This window comes from Bufo bufo, chromosome 6 (assembly GCF_905171765.1).
Source record: "Bufo bufo chromosome 6, aBufBuf1.1, whole genome shotgun sequence".
Taxonomy (NCBI): domain Eukaryota; kingdom Metazoa; phylum Chordata; class Amphibia; order Anura; family Bufonidae; genus Bufo; species Bufo bufo.
Window position 1 is genome coordinate 6,949,783 of NC_053394.1, and position 16,355 is coordinate 6,966,137.

Here is a 16,355-nt window from a genome sequence, read left to right on the forward strand (position 1 = left end):
TCCAGGGGAAGGGGAGGAGATCTATAAGGATCCGGGGGAGGGGGAGGAGATCTATGGGGCCTGAGGGAGGGGGAGGAGATCTATGGGGATCCAGGAGAAGGGGAGGGGGAGAAGATCTATGGGGATACGGGGGAGGGGGAGAAGATCTATGGGGATCCGGGGAGGAGATATAGAATCTATGGGGATCCGGGGGAGGGGGAGGAGGCCTATAAGGATCCGGGGGAGGGTGATGAGATCTATGGGGATCCGGGGGAGGGGGATGATATCTATGGGGATCCGGGGGGAGGAGATCTATGGGGATCCAGGGGAAGGGGAGGAGATCTATGGGGATCCGGGCGAGTGGGAGGAGATCTATGGGGATCCGGGCGAGTGGGAGGAGATCTATGGGGATCCGGGCGAGTGGGAGGAGATCTATGGGGATCCGGGGAGGGGATATAGAATCTATGGCGATCTTGGGAAGGGGAAGAGATCTATTGTGCTCCTCGGGAGGGTTCTGAGGTCTCTAGGGCCACTTGGAGCCATTTTAGGAACATGATGGTTTATAATGGCAGTGTTGGTTGTTTCTCCTGTTTGGCGCTCGTCCGTTTTCTCACTTTCCGTATTTTCTCTTTCTGCAGTCTGTGGCTGTGACTTGGCGCAGGGCGGCTTCTTCATCAAGAACGGGGAGTACCTGTGCACGTTGGATTACCAGCGCATGTACGGGACGCAGTGCAGCGGCTGCGGAGAGTTCGTGGAGGGAGAAGTGGTGACGGCGCTGGGAAAGACCTACCACCCCGCCTGCTTCGCCTGCACCGCCTGCAAGTAAGTCCTGCACCGGCAAAGCCACAAGTACGCCGAAATAACGTAACCTGGTGTCAGTGTGATTTAGAAGTCGCCATATTGTAGTGCAGCTCATGTATACGGCAGACGTCACCATTTTTGGTGCTATTTTTGGACCTTCTGCAGATATTGACATATTTATAGTAATTATCCCTCATGTTCTCTCCTCTCTGCAGGCATCCTTTTCCACCTGGAGATCGTGTGACGTTCAATGGGAGAGACTGTCTGTGCCAGGAGTGCGCCGCCCAACCGATGTCTCCCGGAGCAAAGGAGCTGTCTGCAGCCAGCAGTAAGTGTCCCCTCGGTGTCCTCCTCATATATGAGCTCAAGGGCCACTTCACATGATTAATAGTGCAGGTAGAGATGGGGGCCGACCTGGAGCTCCTCCCCTTCTCTGCTGTCTGGAGCTCCTCCCCTTCTCTGCTCTCTGGAGCCCCTCCCCATCTCTGCTGCCTGGAACTCCTCCCCATCTCTGCTGCCTGGAGCTCCTCCCCTTCTCTGCTGTCTGGAGCTCCTCCCCATCTTGGCTGCCTGGAGCTCCTCCCCTTCTCTGCTGTCTGGAGCCCCTCCCCATCTCTGCTGCCTGGAGCTCCTCCCCTTCTCTGCTGTCTGGAGCCCCTCCCCATCTCTGCTGCCTGGAGCTCCTCCCCTTCTCTGCTGCCTGGAGCTCCTCCCCATCTCTGCTGCCTGGAGCTCCTCCCCTTCTCTGCTGTCTGGAGCCCCTCCCCATCTCTGCTGCCTGGAGCTCCTCCCCTTCTCTGCTGTCTGGAGCTCCTCCCCATCTCGAAATATAACTTTTACTAATATAGTTAAAACATAGCGCCACATACAAATAAATGGTGATAATGATAAATATGGCTTAGGAGATAAGGAACAGTCTTACCGTTCCGACGCAACCCTGGTTAGGATCAACCGAGGTGGTAAAGAGGATGCACCACGTCCAGGCTGGTATTTAGGTATGGTCGTTGGTAACTGTTAGGTGTAGACAGTGCAGGGAACCAATGTCCCTAGAAATCCCTGGTTGGGGATGAGGCCATTGCTAATGCGGCCCTGCCTATCTATACAGAGTTCCTACCCCACAAGGGGCGGCCCTGTCTGGATACCTTACCCTAAGGTAGGGAGGTGTCCCTAGTAAAGCCCTATTGGATAGTTCCATTAGCAATGGCCTCATCCCCAACCAGGGATTTCTAGGGAGATTGGTTCCCTGCACTGTCTACACCTAACAGTTACCAACGACCATACCTAAATACCAGCCTGGACGTGGTGCATCCTCTTTACCACGCTCGGTTGATCCTAACCAGGGTTGCGTCGGAACGGTAAGACTGTTCCTTATCTCCTAAGCCATATTTATCATTATCACCATTTATTTGTATGTGGCGCTATGTTTTAACTATATTAGTAAAAGTTATATTTTAAGCTCACTCATTACTTCTGTTATTTTCAAGACTGCCAGTGGGAGCGCCAGTATCTATCATTCATTGCTATATACATTGTCTTTCCTCCCCATCTCGGCTGTCTGGAGCCCCTCCCCATCTCTGCTGCCTGGAGCTCCTCCCCTTCTCTGCTGTCTGGAGCCCCTCCCCATCTCTGCTGCCTGGAGCTCCTCCCCTTCTCTGCTGTCTGGAGCCCCTCCCCATCTCGGCTGCCTGGAGCTCCTCCGCTTCTCTGCTGTCTGGAGCTCCTCCCCATCTCTGCTGCCTGGAGCTCCTCCCCTTCTCTGCTATCTGGAGCCCCTCCCCATCTCGACTGCCTGTAGCTCCTCCTCATCTCTGCTGCCTGGAGCTCCTCCCCATCTCGGCTGCCTGGAGCTCCTCCCCATCTCTGCTGCCTGGAGCTCCTCCCCTTCTCTGCTGTCTGGAGCCCCTCCCCATCTCTGCTGTCTGGAGCTCCTTCCCTTCTCTGCTGTCTGGAGCTCCTCCCCATCTCTGCTGTCTGGAGCTCCTCCCCTTCTCTGCTCTCTGGAGCCCCTCCCCATCTCCGCTGCCTGTAGCTCCTCCCCATCTCTGCTGCCTGGAGCTCCTCCCCATCTCGGCTGCCTGGAGCTCCTCCCCATCTCTGCTGCCTGGAGCTCTTCCACATCTCTGCTGCCTGGAGCTCCTCCCCATCTCTGCTGCCTGGAGCTCCTCCCCTTCTCTGCTGCCTGGAGCTCCTCCTCTTCTCTGCTGCCTGGAGTTCCTCCTCTTCTCTGCTGCCTTGAGCTCCTCCCCATCTCTGCTGCCTGGAGCTCCTCCCCATTTCTGCTACCTGGAGCTCCTCCCCATCTCGGCTGCCTGGAGCTCCTCCCCTTCTCTGCTGCCTGGAGCTCCTCCCCATCTCGGCTGCCTGGAGCTCCTCCCCTTCTCTGCTGCCTGGAGCTCCTCCCTATCTTGGCTGCCTGGAGCTCATCCCCTTCTCTGCTGCCTGGAGCTCCTCCCCATCTCGGCTGCCTGGAGCTCCTCCCCTTCTCTGCTGCCTGGAGCTCCTCCCTATCTTGGCTGCCTGGAGCTCATCCCCTTCTCTGCTGCCTGGAGCTCCTCCCCTTCTCTGCTGCCTGGAGCTCCTCCCCATCTCGGCTGCCTGGAGCTCCTCCCCATCTCTGCTGCCTGGAGCTCCTCCCCTTCTCTGCTGTCTGGAGCCCCTCCCCATCTCTGCTGTCTGGAGCTCCTCCCCTTCTCTGCTGTCTGGAGCTCCTCCCCTTCTCTGCTGCCTGGAGCTCCTCCCCATCTCGGCTGCCTGGAGCTCCTCCCCATCTCTGCTGCCTGGAGCTCCTCCCCTTCTCTGCTGTCTGGAGCCCCTCCCCATCTCCGCTGCCTGTAGCTCCTCCCCATCTCTGCTGCCTGGAGCTCCTCCCCATCTCGGCTGCCTGGAGCTCCTCCCCATCTCTGCTGTCTGGAGCTCCTCCCCTTCTCTGCTGTCTGGAGCCCCTCCCCATCTCCGCTGCCTGTAGCTCCTCCCCATCTCTGCTGCCTGGAGCTCCTCCCCATCTCGGCTGCCTGGAGCTCCTCCCATCTCTGCTGCCTGGAGCTCTTCCACATCTCTGCTGCCTGGAGCTCCTCCCCATCTCTGCTGCCTGGAGCTCCTCCCCTTCTCTGCTGCCTGGAGCTCCTCCTCTTTTCTGCTGCCTGGAGCCCCTCCTCTTTTCTGCTGCCTGGAGCTCCTCCCCTTCTCTGCTGCCTGGAGCTCCTCCTCTTTTCTGCTGCCTGGAGCTCCTCCTCTTCTCTGCTGCCTTGAGCTCCTCCCCATCTCTGCTGCCTGGAGCTCCTCCCCATCTCTGCTGCCTGGAGCTCCTCCCCATCTCGGCTGCCTGGAGCTCCTCCCCTTCTCTGCTGCCTGGAGCTCCTCCCCTTCTCGGCTGCCTGGAGCTCCTCCCCTTCTCTGCTGCCTGGAGCTCCTCCCTATCTTGGCTGCCTGGAGCTCCTCCCCTTCTCTGCTGCCTGGAGCTCCTCCCCTTCTCTGCTGCCTGGAGCTCCTCCCCATCTCGGCAGCCTGGAGCTCCTCCCCTTCTCTGCTGCCTGGAGCTCCTCCCCTTCTCTGCTGTCTGGAGCCCCTCCCCATCTCTGCTGTCTGGAGCTCCTCCCCTTCTCTGCTGTCTGGAGCCCCTCCCCATCTCGGCTGCCTGGAGCTCCTCCGCTTCTCTGCTGTCTGGAGCTCCTCCCCATCTCTGCTGCCTGGAGCTCCTCCCCTTCTCTGCTATCTGGAGCCCCTCCCCATCTCGGCTGCCTGGAGCTCCTCCCTATCTCGGCTGCCTGGAGCTCCTCTCCTTCTCTGCTGCCTGGAGCTCCTCCCCTTCTCTGCTGCCTGGAGCTCCTCCCCATCTCGGCTGCCTGGAGCTCCTCCCCTTCTCTGCTGCCTGGAGCTCCTCCCCATCTCGGCTGCCTGGAGCTCCTCCCCTTCTCTGCTGTGTTTTGAAACTGCCCAAAATGTAAAAAAATCAAAAAAAATACAGAATTTTCTATTCACCTCCACCCCAAAAAATACATTCAGTAAAAAATAAATCTTGCGCCGCAGAAACACGTCTACAACAGAAAGGAACTGTTCTGGCTCCGGTTCTGCGGCGGCATAGTAAAGCAGTAGTGAAAAAACAGATAAAACTGGAGATATTTGGTATTGCCGTGGTCGCACCGACCCACACAATAAAGGTAAGGCTAGCTTCACACTAGCGCTTGACATCTCCAGGCTGTTCAAGCAGGAGCCGCCTGCCGGAGATGTCAAGCGCTAGTGTGAACACAAAATGCAATGGCGGGACTGCCGGTATTTCTGTTACCACTACAAAAATGGTAATAAGTTATATGTACCCAAAATGGCGACACTAAAAATACGCTCTGCGAACCACAAGCCCGATACGGCTCCAGTCTCAGAAAACTAAAAATGTTACGGCCTATGGGGATCGGTGCAGTGGAAATGCAGAAGAATGAGGCCAGAAGGAAAAGTGTAAAACTCTTTCTTACTAAGTGCAATGTGGACCTTCAAATACATTTAGTAGTAGCAGGTTTTAAGTGCAATCTTTTCTGGCACCAGCAAGGATATGGAGGCAGATTGGATGGTGGCAATTTAGCCCCTAGGTGATACTGGCCTAGTACCGGTCTGGGTGATGGGTGTCTTGGCTGTAGTCCCTCACCGTGCAGCAGTGTCTTGGGTGCTGGTTGTAGCCGTTCACTCCGCTGTCTTCTCAAGGCTCCTCAGGATGCCTCCTCTCTGGGGACAGGACAGGAACTCCCCCTCCTGGAAGGAAGTAGGGCCAGCCCACTCCTAGCAAGAGGGGGGGGGGACAAGGGGGTTAACCCTGTCCTTGCCAACCATTCCTTGCTGGATGCAAAGAATAAGATAGATAACATTATAACACAACTGTAGTACTTCCAGAAAAAGCGGCCCCTGGCTCACTGCTGCCCCCGAGCAGCCCCCCCCAGGATGTCTGACGCGCTGTAGCCATGTGACAGGCGCTCTCAGTAACGCCATGGTGTCCGCCATGTGCGTTCATTACATTTTCCTACCAAAATCCTCCCCAGAGGACGACACAGCTCGAAAAGCAAATGCTGCTCCCTACACCAGCGCCGCCCCGTAATGGCAGCAAGGGTTAACCAGCGCGGCAGCTGACAGACGTGCTGTCACTTTAAGGGATATCGGGGACTCATATTTATGGCGCCCGTTCCATGTGGTCGTGCTGAGCTGTCCCCTTATTTCAGGCAGATTCAGTAAATTCTGCTGGAACGCTCACTGTGAACATACGAGGCACGGCGCCTCCATCTGTTACCGGACAGCGGCCACGCATACGAGACAAGCGGCTCCTGGCGGCTTCTGCTCTCCGTCCCCCGCAGCTCGTTATCTGCTAACTCACCGTCAAATTAGAGCTGATTACCACAAAGGTGCCCCCAAATATCAACCGTCCGTAAAGAGGAAGTCCCCCCAAATATCAACCGTCCTTAAAGAGGAAGTCCCCCCAAATATCAACCGTCCTTAAAGGGGAAGTCCCCCCAAATATCAACCGTCCTTAAAGGGGAAGCCCCCCCCCCCCAAATATCACCGTCCTTAAAGGGGAAGCCCCCCCAAATATCAACTGTCCTTAAAGGGGAAGTCCCCCCCAAATATCAACTGTCCTTAAAGGGGAAGTCCCCCCCAAATATCAACCGTCCGTAAAGGGCAAGACGCCCCAAATATCAACCGTCCTTAAAGGGGAAGCCCCCCCCAAATATCAACCGTCCTTAAAGGGGAAGCCCCCCCCCCCCCAAATATCAACTGTTCTTAAAGGGGAAGTCCCCCCAAATATCAACTGTCTTTAAAGGGCAACTCACTCCAAATATCAACCATCCTTAAAGGGCAAGTCCCCCCTCAAATATTAACCGTCCTTAAAGTGGAGTGTCTCGCTAAATATAAAACGTCCTTAAACAGGAAGTGACCCCCAAATATAAACCCATCCTTAAAGAGAAAGCATTGCCCCCGAAACATGAATTTATACTTAAAGGGGAAGGGCACAGTCCATCCTTTCCCAGTGTAAATGTCATACAGTATTTAGATGTGGAACTGGGAATCTTGGTTTATTTGTCTTGCCCTCATCGTGAGTTACTTTATGTATTATGCTCCGGTCACATCCAGAGCTGCAGTTATATTCTGTCATACATTCCATTCACATCCAGAGCAGCAGTCACCATTCTTCTAAGTTCTTATGCTCCAGTCACTTCCAGAGCTGCATTTATAATTCAGCTGCCTGCCTCCGGTGATAGTCATACACCCCCGAGCACCAGTGCGGAGATCCCACGATGCCATACAGCGTCGAATGTGGAGTTCTTTCAGAAACACTACAACTCCCATTATGCACCACAGTGGGGGTAATGTCTGCGTAGCTAGTGAGCTCCTGCAAAATTGGAAATGCAGCTTCAGAAGTGACTGGAGCATAAGATCAGAAGAAGATTCTGTGAAGTTCAGAGATTTCTGGAAAGTTTCTGCTCTCTGTTTTCTGTCCTTGGGGAATTCCTGACCTTGTGTTGCATCGTCCCTCAGCAGTTCCTCCTGGCAGTACAGATCCTGGTTTTTAGCATTTTACCTGTGGAAGAAGCCGGAACCCGAGAATCCCCAGGAAACGTTAACCCTCGAGCCACCCTCTGCTGTCAGGACATCGCCCTATGGCCGCCATTACTCCTGACTTTCCCGGACTCCCAGGTGGTAAATCTGGGGGTTCTGTTATCGCTGGGGAGGACTACCCCCCCCCTTCGGACCGATGAGTCCAGACAGGGGGCTGTAGTGACGCCCCCCAACTGGTGAGAACTGACCGGGGACTGACGACCCGCAGCGTGAAGTGACCCCTCCTTATTAGACGGGCGGCCCCGCCGCGGCTCTAGGATAGACTATGACAGACATGAACTGCGGCCAAATGTCTCGTGTCAAACGCGATGTGACAGTCAGACGTGGACACAGAGGGAGCGTGTCACAGCAGATCTACTCACCGCGCCCGGACGCTGCGCTGGGAAGTCACCATGAGGGGAGGGGATTAAACCCTGAGACTCGCCGCAAATAATCCTCACTAGTATCCAGCAGCCTGCGCGGCAAAATACCCAACGATGGGAACCGCAAAAATACCCAACGATGGGAACCGCAAAAAATACCCAACGATGGGAACCGCAAAAAATACCCAACGATGGGAACCGCAAAAAATTCCCAACGATGGGAACCGCAAAAAATACCCAACGATGGGAACCGCAAAAAATACCCAACGATGGGGACCGCAAAAAATACCCAACGATGGGGACCGCAAAAAATACCCAACGATGGGGACCGCAAAAAATACCCAACGATGGGAACCGCAAAAAATACCCAACGATGGGAACCGCAAAAAATACCCAACGATGGGAACCGCAAAAAATACCCAACGATGGGAACCCGCAAAAAATACCCAACGATGGGAACCGCAAAAAATACCCAACGATGGGAACCGCAAAAAATACCCAACGATGGGGACCGCAAAAAATACCCAACGATGGGAACCGCAAAAAATACCCAACGATGGGGACCGCAAAAAATACCCAACGATGGGAACCGCAAAAAATACCCAACGATGGGAACCGCAAAAAATACCCAACGATGGGGACCGCAAAAAATACCCAACGATGGGGACCGCAAAAAAAAACCAACGATGGGGACCGCAAAAAATACCCAACGATCGGAAATGCTAAAATAAGTAACAATCAAAACCGAAAATGATACAACATCTGGACCGCAGTAACACATGACTGGTCCGTCTGCCTCACATACGGAGCACTGTTAGGCCTCTTTCACACGAGCGAGTCATTTTTTTTTCTCCGATTTAAGTCCTCTTCCGTTCCGTTATTCCACAAAACATATCCGTATGGTTTCCGTATGCAATGCGCTTTTTTGGAGATCGGAAACGGAAATAGTAACTTATTAATCACCAACACATGAACAATATGGGATCGGCATAGCATTTCTACAGTATGGATCCACGAAATACGGATGACATACGGATGTGTTCCGTGTTCATTCCGTATTTTTTGCGGACCCATTGACTTGAATGGACCGTGATTTGCGAACAATAATAGGACATGCCCTACTTTTTTGAGGAACGGAAATACAGAAACGGAATGCACACGGAGTACCTTCCGTTGTTTTTGCGGACCCATTGAAGTGAATGGTTCCGCATATGGACCGCAAAAAAAACTGAATGTAAGCAGAAAGAAAATACGTTTGTGTGCATGAGCCCTTAGGCCACTTGCACACAAATGTAATTTTTTTCCATTTAAGTTCCGTTTTTTGCGTTTCGTATACAGACCTTATACAGAACCATTCATTTCAATGGATCCGCAAAAAAAAATAAGATACTCCGTATGCCTTCTGTTTCCGCTTTTCCGTTTTTCCGTTCTGTTCAAAGATAGAACATATCCTATTATTGTTCGCATGACGGACAAGGATAGGACTGTTCTATCAGGGGCCAGCTGTTCCGTTCCGCAAAAAAACGGAATGCACACAGACGTCATCCGTATTTTTTGCGGATACGTTTTTTGTGGACCGCAAAATATTGAAAAAGCCATACGGTCGTGTGCAAGAGGCCTTAAATAGGCTGTGTTCAGACAGAGGATTTCAGCTCAGGTTTCAGGGGATTCAGTGCTGAAAACCGAGCCGAAGCTGCCTCTGTTGTTTTCAATGGGAAGCTGTGCCGCGGTCCATACCGTACCAAGAATGTATAGGTCCGATCCTGGTGCGGTCATGACGCGGCCCCACAGACAGAGGCTCACCGTTCACTTCCATTCAATGGCGCTAAACCTTGAGCACCCGCAGCAGTTCTGCTCTGGGATACGCAGGAGATTATTTTGTGAACAAAATCCTCCATCTGAACCTACCTTTAGGTTTATATATTCCGCCAAACACTGCGCCCACTTCCATATACCGCACAGAGCAGGGTCCTGTGTGCTGCAACACCGCCACCTAGTGGACGTGTCCTGTCACTACAAAGTCCTGGAGTGCAGCGCTGCCACCGTGTGGACATATCTGGTATTTTGTGTCAGCTACTTCACTGCCGCATCCTGGCGACTCTGTCTGTGCTTGTCAGCAGTATCTTTTCCTGAAATACTCTGTGCTACTAAGAATTCTGCTCCCTCCACTATGTAAGGCTGGCTTTACATACCGAGATTACATGCACAAATGGAGTAACTTGTTTATTAAACTTCAAGTGTCTCAGTGTGCAAACGTTCCCGTGCGTCTGGTTCAGGTAGTTGAAATTGTGAATGCCGATCTTCTGCGAGCTGAAAATGTATTTCATAAACTGTTAACATTGCAATTGATTACGTACCACCACTAGAGGGAGCTCACTACATACAGATTATACAGCCACCACTAGAGGGAGCTCACTACATACAGATTATACAGCCACCACTAGAGGGAGCTCACTACATACAGATTATACAGCCATCACTAGAGGGAGCTCACTACATACAGATTATACAGCCACCACTAGAGGGAGCTCACTATATAAAGATTATACAGCCACCACTAGAGGGAGCTCACTACATACAGATTATACAGTCACCACTAGAGGGAGCTCACTACATACAGATTATACAGCCACCACTAGGGTAAACTCACTGCATACAGATTATACAGCCACCACTAGAGGGATGTCACTACATACAGATTATTCGGTCACCACTAGGAGGAGCTCACTACATACAGATTATACAGCCACCACTAGGAGGAGCTCACTGCATACAGATTATACAGCCACCACTAGAGGGAGCTCATTACATACAGATTATACAGCCACCACTAGAGGGAGCTCATTACATACATATTATACAGCCACCACTAGAGGGAGCTCACTACATACAGATTATACAGCCACCACTAGGGGGAGCTCATTACATACAGATTATACAGCCACCACTAGAGGGAGCTCATTACATACAGATTATACAGCCACCACTAGAGGGAGCTCACTACATACAGATTATACAGCCACCACTAGAGGGAGCTCACTACATACAGATTATACAGCCACCACTAGGGGGAGCTCACTACATACAGATTATACAGTCACCACTAGAGGGAGCTCACTACATACAGATTATACAGCAACCACTAGAGGGAGCTCACTACATACAGATTATACAGTCACCACTAGTGGGAGCTCACTACATACAGATTATACAGTCACCACTAGAGGGAGCTCACTACGTACAGATTATACAGTCACCACTAGAGGGATCTCACTACATACAGATTATACAGCCGCCACTAGAGGGAGCTCACTACATACAGATTATACAGTCACCACTAGAGGGAGCTCACTACATACAGATTATACAGCCACCACTAGAGGGAGCTCACTACATACAGATTATACAGTCACCACTAGGGAGAGCTCACTACATACAGATTATACAGCCACCACTAGAGGGAGCTCACTACATACAGATTATACAGTCACCACTAGAGGGAGCTCACTACATACAGATTATACAGTCACCACTAGAGGGAGCTCACTACGTACAGATTATACAGTCACCACTAGAGGGATCTCACTACATACAGATTATACAGCCGCCACTAGAGGGAGCTCACTACATACAGATTATACAGCCACCACTAGAGGGATCTCACTACATACAGATTATACAGCCGCCACTAGAGGGAGCTCACTACATACAGATTATACAGTCACCACTAGAGGGAGCTCACTACATACAGATTATACAGCCACCACTAGAGGGAGCTCACTACATACAGATTATACAGCCACCACTAGAGGGAGCTCACTACATACAGATTATACAGCCACCACTAGAGGGAGCTCACTACATACAGATTATACAGTCACCACTAGAGGGAGCTCACTACATACAGAATTTTTGGAGTCATTTATGAACATATATATGCCACTTTTGTGGCGTATATTTGGCGCAGAATCTGTCACACTCCATGTTGTGGCAGAATCTGCAACTTCCCCGCTCTGCAACTAAGCGCCAGCGCATTATTAAGACAAGCGTCTAAAACACCATTCTTAGTAAATACACCCCTACATCTTTTCTGTTCTAATACCTGAAGAATGAACAAATGAGGTCTTTTTCCTGAAACACTTTGTGCTGCTTTGGTCGTCTTTTTGTTCTATGTCCAGTCTGTTTGAAGTCGCTATTGCTCCGTCTACCATCTTTTTAGTTACGTCTATATTGGGGATATTTACCGTTTCGTCACGTTTTATTACCTCTTCAGGGTTTATTTCTGAGGATTTTGCCTCCTGCAGTTGCGGTCAGACATGATAATTCGCCCTTTCTTTTTCCGCAGGCTGCTCGGGCTGCGGCAGAGACATTAAGAACGGACAAGCATTGCTGGCCCTGGACAAGCAGTGGCATCTGGGATGCTTCAAATGTAAATCCTGCGGCAAAGTCCTGACCGGAGAATATATCAGCAAGTAAGGAGAAGGAGATGACAACTCCCATCATCTCCTCATCACTGGATACTCACACCTTATAGTAACATCTATCTATTACTGCTGACAACCTGCCTGTATATCATGTCTGAGAGGTAGTCACAGCCCCGCCCCCTCCTGATGACATCACTGATATAATGACATGTGATCAGACATGAGATCCACACACCTGATACTACAGGAACATCTATTACTGCTGACAACCTGCCTGTATATCATGTCTGAGAGGTAGTCACAGCCCCGCCCCCTGCTGATGACATCACTGATATAATATTTCTCTTGCTCTGTGCAGGGACGGCTCCCCGTACTGTGAGAAGGATTATCAGGTCTTGTTCGGGGTGACGTGTGAGGCTTGTCACAAGTTCATCACTGGGAAGGTGCTGGAGGTAATGGAAGCTTCTTGTTCTTTACTGGTCTGTGCTGGTGGCGGATGGTGCCGGCAGATAATGGGTTAAAGGGGCGGTGTCCAGACGTCTAATGCTAAACCTTCACCTGTATAATGAGACTATCTGGACCTTTCTTATAAACTTCACATTTCATTTACTTTCCACCGTTTAGATCTCTGCTTGCTGTAAATAAGTAGGATCCTTCTTACTTTCAGGCTACAAATCATTCAGACTCACAGCAGAGGATTTGTTACAATGGTATCCTCTGTGAGGTGAACTGAACTCCAGACTTGATACATTGTAGCAAACTTTGAGGACAGGAGAGAGATTTGTGTTGCTGAAGGATTTACCTCAAAGGGAATTGTCTAGATTAGATACATTGTCACAAACCCTCAGCTATGAGAAGTATTAGATCAGGGTGGATTTTCAGCTTCTGGCTGTAAACAAAAATGTCCGTAGACAATGAAAGCAAGCAGAGTAGTTGCAATTAGTAAATACTTCTAACTCAATGCGGGAATCTAATAACCCATGTAGTTCAAGTCAGAGAATGTGCAAAAATTGTTTTGTTTTGCACTTCTCTTGTTTTTTTATTTTTAACTGGCAAGAATGGTAATAGAGGTTTACAATAAAAGAGATTGGTCTGCATTTCAGAAAAACTCACATGCTTTTTTTAACTGACCATCAGGTGGCAGCATCTATTTATTCTTCTCATGCACTGTCAGTGACTGACCACCAGGTGGCAGCATCTATTTATTCTTCTCATGCACTGTCAGTGACTGACCACCTGGTGGCAGCATCTATTTATTCCTCTCCTGCACTTTCAGTGACTGACCACCTGGTGGCAGCATCTATATATTCTTCTCATGCACTGTCAGTGACTAACCACCAGGTGGCAGCATCTATATATTCTTCTCTTGCACTGTCAGTGACTGACCACCTGGTGGCAGCATCTATATATTCTTCTCATGCACTGTCAGTGACTGACCACCTGGTGGCAGCATCTATATATTCTTCTCATGCACTGTCAGTGACTGACCACCAGGTGGCAGCATCTATATATTCTTCTCATGCACTGTCAGTGACTGACCACCTGGTGGCAGCATCTATGTATTCTTCTCATGCCCTGTCAGTGACTGACCACCAGGTGGCAGCATCTATTTATTCTTCTCATGCACTGTCAGTGACTGACCACCAGATGTCAGCATCTATATATTCTTCTCATGCACTGTCAGTGACTGACCACCAGATGTCAGCATCTATATATTCTTCTCATGCACTGTCAGTGACTGATCACCAGGTGGCAGCATCTATATATTCTTCTCATGCACTGTCAGTGACTGATCACCAGGTGGCAGCATCTATTTATTCTTCTCATGCACTGTCAGTGACTGACCACCTGGTGGCAGCATCTATATATTCTTCTCATGCACTGTCAGTGACTAACCACCAGGTGGCAGCATCTATATATTCTTCTCATGCACTGTCAGTGACTGACCACCAGGTGGCAGCATCTATATATTCTTCTCATGCACTGTCAGTGACTGACCACCAGGTGGCAGCATCTATATATTCTTCTCATGCACTGTCAGTGACTGATCACCAGGTGGCAGCATCTATTTATTCTTCTCATGCACTGTCAGTGACTGACCACCTGGTGGCAGCATCTATATATTCTTCTCATGCACTGTCAGTGACTGACCACCTGGTGGCAGCATCTATATATTCTTCTCATGCACTGTCAGTGACTGACCACCTGGTGGCAGCATCTATATATTCTTCTCATGCACTGTCAGTGACTGACCACCTGGTGGCAGCATCTATATATTCTTCTCATGCACTGTCAGTGACTGACCACCAGGTGGCAGCATCTATATATTCTTCTCATGCACTGTCAGTGACTGACCACCAGGTGGCAGCATCTATTTATTCTTCTCATGCACTGTCAGTGACTGACCACCAGATGTCAGCATCTATATATTCTTCTCATGCACTGTCAGTGACTGACCACCAGATGTCAGCATCTATATATTCTTCTCATGCACTGTCAGTGACTGACCACCTGGTGGCAGCATCTATATATTCTTTTTTTAAATCATGCACTGTCAGTGACTGACCACCAGGTGGCAGCATCTATTTATTCTTCTCATGCACTGTCAGTGACTGACCACCAGGTGGCAGCATCTATTTATTCCTCTCATGCACTGTCAGTGACTGACCACCTGGTGGCAGCATCTATTTATTCCTCTCATGCACTGTCAGTGACTGACCACCTGGTGGCAGCATCTATTTATTCCTATCATGTACTGTCAGTGACTGACCACCTGGTGGCAGCATCTATATATTCTTTTCATGCACTGTCAGTGACTGACCACCTGGTGGCAGCATCTATATATTCTTCTCATGCACTGTCAGTGACTGACCACCAGGTGGCAGCATCTATTTATTCCTCTCATGTACTGTCAGTGACTGACCACCTGGTGGCAGCATCTATATATTCTTCTCATGCACTGTCAGTGACTGACCACCTGGTGGCAGCATCTATATATTCTTCTCATGCACTGTCAGTGACTGACCACCTGGTGGCAGCATCTATATATTCTTCTCATGCACTGTCAGTGACTGACCACCTGGTGGCAGTATCTATATATTCCTCTCATGCACTGTCAGTGACTGACCCCCTGGTGGCAGCATCTATATATTCTTCTCATGCACTGTCAGTGACTGACCACCAGGTGGCAGCATCTATATATTCTTCTCATGCACTGTCAGTGACTGACCACCTGGTGGCAGCATCTATATATTCTTCTCATGCACTGTCAGTGACTGACCACCTGGTGGCAGCATCTATATATTCTTCTCATGCACTGTCAGTGACTGACCACCAGGTGGCAGCATCTATATATTCTTCTCATGCTCTGTCAGTGACTGACCACCTGGTGGCAGCATCTATATATTCTTTTTTTAAATCATGCACTGTCAGTGACTGACCACCAGGTGGCAGCATCTATATATTCTTCTCATGCACTGTCAGTGACTGACCACCAGGTGGAAGCATCTATTTATTCCTCTCATGCACTGTCAGTGACTGACCACCTGGTGGCAGCATCTATTTATTCCTATCATGTACTGTCAGTGACTGACCACCAGGTGGCAGCATCTATATATTCTTCTAATGCACTGTCAGTGACTGACCACCTGGTGGCAGCATCTATAAATTCTTCTCATGCACTGTCAGTGACTGACCACCTGGTGGAAGCATCTATATATTCTTCTCATGCACTGTCAGTGACTGACCACCAGATGTCAGCATCTATATATTCTTCTCATGCACTGTCAGTGACTGACCACCAGATGTCAGCATCTATATATTCTTCTCATGCACTGTCAGTGACTGACCACCAGGTGGCAGCATCTATATATTCTTCTCATGCACTGTCAGTGACTGATCACCAGGTGGCAGCATCTATATATTCTTCTCATGCACTGTCAATGACTGATCACCAGGTGGCAGCATCTATATATTCTTCTCATGCACTGTCAGTGACTGACCACCAGATGTCAGCATCTATATATTCTTTTCATGCACTGTCAGTGACTGACCACCTGGTGGCAGCATCTATATATTCTTTTTTTAAATCATGCACTGTCAGTGACTGACCACCAGGTGGCAGCATCTATATATTCTTCTCATGCACTGTCAGTGACTGACCACCAGGTGGCAGCATCTATTTATTCCTCTCATG

General features: G+C 50.1%; 1 protein-coding gene across 24 annotated transcripts in view; it reads left to right on the plus strand.

Moving 5' to 3' along the window:
- ABLIM1 (actin binding LIM protein 1) overlaps positions 1-16,355 on the plus strand; it is a 269,963-nt gene that overhangs the window by 138,133 nt on the left and 115,475 nt on the right. For all 24 annotated transcript variants that reach the window (XM_040435177.1, XM_040435185.1, XM_040435170.1 and 21 more), the window contains 4 exons: positions 618-801; positions 996-1,108; positions 12,082-12,208; positions 12,519-12,612. In XM_040435177.1, the coding sequence (XP_040291111.1) occupies positions 618-801; positions 996-1,108; positions 12,082-12,208; positions 12,519-12,612 (518 nt within the window). The remainder of the gene's footprint in view (positions 1-617; positions 802-995; positions 1,109-12,081; positions 12,209-12,518; positions 12,613-16,355) is intronic.